This window comes from Salvia splendens, unplaced genomic scaffold, assembly GCF_004379255.2.
Source record: "Salvia splendens isolate huo1 unplaced genomic scaffold, SspV2 ctg1104, whole genome shotgun sequence".
NCBI classification, from domain to species: Eukaryota; Viridiplantae; Streptophyta; class Magnoliopsida; order Lamiales; family Lamiaceae; genus Salvia; species Salvia splendens.
The window spans coordinates 1-7,344 of NW_024598651.1; the positions used below are offsets into that span (position 1 = coordinate 1).

The window sequence follows — 7,344 nt, forward strand, 5'->3', positions numbered from 1 at the left end:
AAATTGTGCCTACTCGTCAACGTATAACAATTAACAATGTGATGTGCCCACTTATATCAAATAAGTTGCTGTGAGTTATCTTATATTGGCTTCCTTTCCAATTTTGTTGCTTCTTTAAAGCAGGAGATGATGAGCAAAATCCATAATGCGGGGTCCACGTCTTGTCCAAAGCAATCACAACTTCTTTCAGGAAGGTACAATTCTTGCTATTAGAATATAGTGGATGTGAATCATGTAATATTAACTTTCTTTTGTATCTGATACAAGTATGTTGAAAATAATATCATCTTTCAAATTAAAAAGTGATGCTAGTGGTGGAGACTATCAGTATTACCTCAGACAGAGATAGGGAAGAAAGACGTGCAAAGAGAAATTTTAGAAGCACTATTTGGTGCACCTAACAGATTTGAAGATCATCATCAATCCAACCGTCCGGTTAGAACACACAAGCAGTCGTCCTATGGTCGGATTGTGGCCAAACAAATGGAAGAAAAAATCGTCGACGATTTTACTTTTATTACCAGGCAAACTATTAACTGTAGAAGTATGTGTTTTCTTATATCTTTGTACTCTTTTGTGTTGTGTTTCTTATCGAATCAACAGTTGTTTTGTTTTGCTCATTCTATCATGTTAGTGATGCAGATAGTTGCTTGCATAAGTCCTAACTTACTCTTTCGATGTCCTTTATATCTATGTGTAAATGAACTAGCAAGCAGCCAAGCATCAAATTATCTCTTCACTGGCTGTCGTCGACATTATCCCCACGAGACATATCATCCTTTAGTTCTAACATAGGTTTTCATCTTACAGCTGCAACAACCTTTCATTTGACTTAAGACTAGTCATTCGACCTATGTTATTTGAGAGACTTATCTATTTCTTCAATGCCATAATTGCCATTATATTTAGTTTTCTGGATGTAACTTTAGACATCACTTACTGTCAGTTTCCTCATCACACTGATACGATTAGAGAAATGAAGCAAATGTAAGTTTGTTGAAGAACACTTTGTGCATAAAATGAAATACATAATTTTTTATAAAAAATTATAAAATTATAAATATAACAACTTCAAATGTAAGGAAAGCCTTGGCAAAGCTGTCCAATACAATACTCAAAAGTAGTCCTCTTCAACATCCAAGGGCATCTATTTATAATTCTAGAAAGAAGAAAGATAACATCTACTGGAAAATAATAACTAGCTACTATAACTTTATTCAAGCTCCACTATCTGTAATTAATGTTCACTACTTGTAACCAAAGCAACCAACATCAACTGCTACTCCACTTTATTCAAGCTCCACTACTGCTGCCTGCATTATTGCATATCAGATACAACATTCCTGTCTAACCTTTTCATGTTCTAAATTTTTCCTTCCAGTTAAGTCAGGGTTCAAAGAAGTTCAGAGGCTTTCTGTTAACCAACTAAGCTGTCACACTTTAGATGTATAACTACCACCAAATTATTGGACATTGCTCAATGCTTTGGTTCTATGATTATTCTGTGTAATCGTAACAATTAACTGTAATGCCATATATTGATGTCTTCATCTCGTAGCTTCTGCATGCCTCAGTGTGTCAGTGACATGATTCTTTTGTAGGTTGTGCTTTTAATAAATTTTTACTAGGTCAGGTTTTGCATACTTTTATGAATGCTTTCTAATGCATGCAAATGTGATTTGTAGATTCTGAAGCAAATGATGAGAGTTATGATGAACTACGAAAAGCTGTTGCAGAGAATTGGGTTACAATGAAATTTTACTACAAAGCTGTATGTTTTTTCTTGATTGTGTCCCTTCTTGTACTAAACATCTTCCTTATCGTGTTATGAACATTATCAGTAGTATCAGTAGTATCTACAGCTACCATGTACCCTTGTTGTGCCCTCCCTACCTTACGTTTATTTTCTTTTCTTTCAGGCAAATATAAAACTGTACTTCATGATCCACGACTAACTATTTGTAAGTTCTTGCAGTCTATGGATGCATTCATGAAAAAGGAATTTGAATCTGCTCAAAACCTTCTAGAACAGGTATTTGTATTTATACTAATTTTTCACCCTCACTTTGCACAACACAGTGCAGAATTAGGTCTCATAAAGTGGTATAAATTTTTTTATGGTGAATTGTAATTAAATCCCAACCTTTCAGCATTTTTGCAAATAAACTATACATTGTTACAACAATGTCCCAGTCTTTCGATTTATAGCAAATTCAACCCTCTTAATTTTTTACATAATTTTGGAGTTGATAATAGACATCTATTTATCATTGATACTCAAAATCGATTGAAATGTTTTTGAAGCCCATTATATGTGTTGTCCTCTGGAATTGTTGATTTCATCAGAATGTTTGCCAAATTCTGAAATGTTTAGAACTTAGCAAATTTAGTGCTTGAACCTTTTATACTTCAAGGAGTTAATCTTCTGTAACAATTTGTGTTAGTACTCTGAATTTGAGAATTTTGAATGTGTGTACACTAGGATCTTAATGTCCTTTGACTGAGGCTCCATCTGTGCCACATAAAAAATGCCAAATTAGATACTTTGCTTTGATTTTTATGTGTAGCCATTGTTTTATCAGATATGTTGATTGTTGTAGGGTAACTTCTATAAAACGAAGGCCCGAGAAGCAGATGAAAAATCTGCCCAAAAACTAATTGAGAACAGGTCAGGATAAATACTTCTTGTTGTTTTGTAACATTCATCGGTCTTTGATCATTGATGTCCAAAATATCTCATTGGGTTTGCAGTAACAAAGAAGAAGAATATTGCATCAATGTGCATTATCTTGAACCAAAGGATGCCTTGTACCACATGAAACTTCATCTTAGCTCTCTTTGTGGTTTGTCATGTCCGTTACCATTCTAACATGTTTTGAATTCTCATTTCACCTGGCCCACATCTCTGACACATGATTTCATCAGCTATTCAGTTCATGAAGGTTGTAGTTGGGACTGGCGGAGACAAGAAAGACAAGCGAAGGAAGCTTCTGGTACGATTATGTTTTGTTATATTGAATTTCTGCTTTTATTTGTTTATTTCTCTTTTTCCGCTATATGGAGTATTTTGTTATGCACTTACATTCCAGAAAAAAAATGAACATTTTTATGTAGTCGTACTAGAGTATGCGTTGAAGATTATTCTCCGGTAGCTCTGGTATATCGATTCTGAATCAGGATATGGATTTTATGTGTAGTTAAAAGCTCAACAGCAATAGGTTTCTTTGATTTTGATAAGAGATGATTCCTTTTCAACCCAATTTGGTCGTTTTCTATAATCTGGGTATGAGTAATTACTCAAAAAGAGGCCCCACATTCCACTCACGTATCATTTAATTAATAGTAGTCCCGTTTTTCCATTTTGGTCCGTCCGCGAATAGAATCCCCGGTTCATAATATACTATAAATGGTAAAGAGGCTCCCTATTCCACTACCTATCTTCCATTCACTTTTCTTAACATATCTTAAAACCCGTGCCGAAAAGAAATGAGACTCCTATTCGTGGATGAAGGGAGTATAAACAAGTTGGACTCATATTCCACTAACTTTCTTCCAGAAGTGAGATTCCTATTTGTGGATGGAGTGAGTACAATTATACTCGAAAATGTTGAGCTATCTCCAAGAAATGTGTACTGATTCTTTTCTTGATAAATAAACAAATGTCTTCTCATCCATCATTTACACTTGCTGTCCACAGATAACCAATCTTTTGGAAGAGGAGGGTATTACGTGGACTGAAGAAGGAAATGGATGGACAATATCCATCCGAGTTGACCAGATTGATCATAATAAATTGAGTTTTATAAACAAATAAGGCAGCCACTTGTTTTGATTTGTCCATTTCAACATTATTTTGTGGTGCCTTTGATGAAGCTTTATTCAAATATTGCAATTATTATTATTGGAAGGAAAACCATTTAAATTAGGTGTTACTCATTATTTTGATTATTTGTTGGGGAAATCTCCAGCAATACTATATTTTATCTCATTCTCATACACACTTATTTCCCTGTTTTTTTTTATTATCTACTCTGTTTTGCCCTCTGGACTTTCACTCTGGTCGTTTCAAATGTCCGACTTGTGGAGTTCATATAAATTCAAAATCATGATGTTGCATGTGTAGGATGCAACGTACATACTGCGTAAGAAGGGAGGAAAAGCATCGGAACATATTTACTCGAACTAAAGACGGCTCATTTATAGCTACTTTATTCTCTCTTCCCTCAATATACATGATAAAATTGAATAAAAATCATATTTCGCCCTAGGAAAGGGGTCATCATCCTTTGGAGGAGAGGCAGGAAGTAATAAGAGGTGTGTACACCTTTTTCCCATTCCTAGCCCCTCTTTTTAATTTCCACCTCCTAATCACGGTGTTTTACTGTTCTTCGTAAAATGCGGCCGTGACCATGACCTAAACTTACTATGAAATATCATGACTTTATCAGAAAGTATGGTTTCTTTTGCTTGCTATAGAATGCAGAAAGAAGAATTGTGGCAAGAATTAGATTTTGCCGTTTTTGAATTTTAATTTTATTATTAAATAAATCATTAAAAAAATAATTTATTGCGTCAGCGTGACGAAACCCACTCGCGGGCCGGTGAGTGGGCGTCACGCATTGCGCCGGAGGGCGCCACGTCACGCGCGCGGGTGGCGAGACAACTCGCGGGTTGTCTTGGCGGGCTGAAGATGATACGGGACGATGCAACGCGTCCCGCGCCCATCTCGTCACGGAGGGACGGGATTCGAGCCACCCGTGTAACGCGTTGCGGGTGGATAATATATGTACCCACGATCTTAGACCAAGTCTAAATATAAAAGCTTTTAATAAATTACACGTCACTAATAATAAGTACCCCACAATCTACTAACATTACTTTTACTATCTTTTCACCTTTCTCTACTTATTTTTAACTTTTTCTCTTTGTTTACTATATACAAACTCCCTTAGTCCCTAGGTAGTTGGAACATTTTTTAGACACGAGATTTAAGAAATTAGTTATATAAAATTTAAAGTGGAAAGAGAAAATAAAAAATTAAATAAAGAGAGAAAGAGAGTAGAGTAAAAGAGTGAATAAAATTTTTATCAAAAAAATAACTCAATTACAACAAACAAAAAAGGTATACAACCAACTAACTGGACGAAGGAGTATTAAAATTCATTATTTACAAGTGTATTTATTTTCTTAAGACAAGTACTTCCAAATCAACCTCTACTTTTCGATGTGACACGCAATATTTCAATTCATTGTAAAATTTTCTCAAATTAAAATAAGCTACACCCTATTTCACATTTTGCCACCCATTCATATTTTCCTTTTACTATAAAGGTCATGTGAATCCCTCGTTGCATTAACTCAATTCATTTGCATTCTATTATAATAAAAAAGTAAATTATATATTCTATTAATTTCTTTAAGGCAATATTCTTTAGAGCATCTCCAGTGGTTGCCCGTCCACTCGGACATCCCGCAATAAAATAAATCACAATTATTTAACGGAATTATAATTTTGACATGGAATACGGGAAAATTATGTAATACATAGATGTCCGACTCGGACATACGGAAAAATTACATAATAAAAGGAAAAATTACATAATAAAAGGAAAAAAAGAAAAAAAATACATAGTCCCTGTTACTCGGACGTCCGACCCCCCCACAATGGCGCCCATCGACTCGGACGTCCCGCGGATATCCGAGGACGTGCGATGTCCTACCTGCATGGGCGTATCCGACCTTATTTTCCACAATGGCGGACGTCCGATCGCCCGTCGCCGACATCCGAGCCAGACATCCACCGCCGGAGATGCTCTTAGAGCATTCATTTGCCACTATCGAATGATCGGCACCCCATAGGTCATCATCAGACCCTATCATGGTGAGTGGCCCGATCTCCAATTTATATTTTATTTTATCATTTTTTCATTTTTTATCCATTAATATATAGCTCATTCTCCATCTATTATTAATATTTATCGCATTTTATTTTATCTCATTGTCACCATTATGAATGCCCTTATCTTTTATAAAATAAAACTCATGCCTTCACCCAAATGTAACTCGACAAAAGCAATTACTATCAATTAGTTAAGATTTAAAACTTGTACCTTAATTTTTATTTAGCAAGTTCAGATTTTGATTACAATTTTATTTAGACAAATTCTTTTTGTTCTCTTAGGAGAAATTTTATTTCTACAAGAATTTGAGTAAAGTATTAACTACTTTAATTATTATTATAATCCCAATATTATTCCTGTTTTAAAATATTAGACAAAAAAAGGTTTAAGTAAACTGTAGATTATTAATATAAACTTTTTAGATTAACTGAATGTTTCAATCATAGTAAAATGAGATTAAACGTTAAAAAAATAAATTTATCTCTCTAATAAAAGCGTGTTTTGGGACAGAAAATTTTAAATTTGAGAAAATATAACAAAAACGAATTAGAAATTAACTGAAGACAGTTGTTCTCGTGAATCAGTATGAAAATCTGAAAACACAAAAAAGAACTGTATTAACAAAATTTACAAAATGAACAATTGAAGAAATTAATGATAGTAGAAAGAAGGTGATTCGCTCAGATTCTATGGGTGTAAAAGAGTCTTTCATGCGAATGATAGCATTCAGAACGAGGAATTGAATTCTAATCATCGCTAAACCACCTTCCTTCCAATTCAAAATAATACTATAAAAATTAAAGAAATTGAGAAACGCAGCTCAGACACGCATAAAATTCAGCATACATATCAAAACTCAGCATCGAGAAATGTTGTCTTCACAGCTACAAAACTTGAGCGGTAAATTACGAATGAAAGGAAGAAATATCTGTGGCTGTGGGAGAGAGTTTACATCTTATATTTATAGGCTTCTCGGTGTTAGGTTTAGGGTTTAGCCTTATATGGGCCGAGAACCCATTTAAAATATATGGGCTGGGCTCCCGACTATGGGTTACTGTTCAGTGCGTCTAATTTTGCATTTTCACTCCTTATTACTCCACATGATTCTTCTCATTTAATTTTTTTTAAATTACAGTAAAAAAAATACGCAAACCTTTACTTTTTCATGTAATGAGTAGTATTTCTTTTGCTCATAAAAGATGTTTTGCTAAGGATTTTATGTTTTTTTAAATAAAAAATAGTTTTTTTATATTCACTTTAAAAATCTAGAGTTGACAGATTGGAAATGAAAGTCATATCAAAATTTTATGGAAAATAAAGTCATGTCAAAATTTTATGAAAAATAAAGTTAGGAGTTTATGAGTAATTAAAATAAAGCTAGAGCTTTTATAGTGTGTTTGGACATTGAATAGTTTTAAGAGGTTTTCAAGTGTCTTTTCTGTGT

At 34.0% G+C, this 7,344-nt stretch overlaps 1 protein-coding gene and 2 non-coding genes across 3 annotated transcripts; 1 reads left to right on the forward strand and 2 right to left on the reverse strand.

Moving 5' to 3' along the window:
* Positions 1-328: 328 nt before the first annotated feature.
* LOC121788638 (putative nuclear RNA export factor SDE5) lies at positions 329-3,976 on the forward strand (the record flags this gene model as incomplete). The annotated part of the gene is made up of 7 exons (XM_042187272.1): positions 329-544; positions 1,686-1,771; positions 1,976-2,032; positions 2,601-2,668; positions 2,752-2,852; positions 2,926-2,993; positions 3,698-3,976. Coding segments are annotated over 7 exons (713 nt in total), but the record flags the coding sequence as incomplete, so codon positions are not given.
* A 2,599-nt stretch (positions 3,977-6,575) lies between these two features.
* LOC121788639 lies at positions 6,576-6,663 on the reverse strand. The gene has a single exon (XR_006047881.1). It is a non-coding gene; the product is annotated as a small nucleolar RNA snoR8a (small nucleolar RNA).
* A 52-nt stretch (positions 6,664-6,715) lies between these two features.
* On the reverse strand, positions 6,716-6,787 carry LOC121788640. The gene has a single exon (XR_006047882.1). It is a non-coding gene; the product is annotated as a small nucleolar RNA snoR126 (small nucleolar RNA).
* Positions 6,788-7,344: the final 557 nt, after the last annotated feature.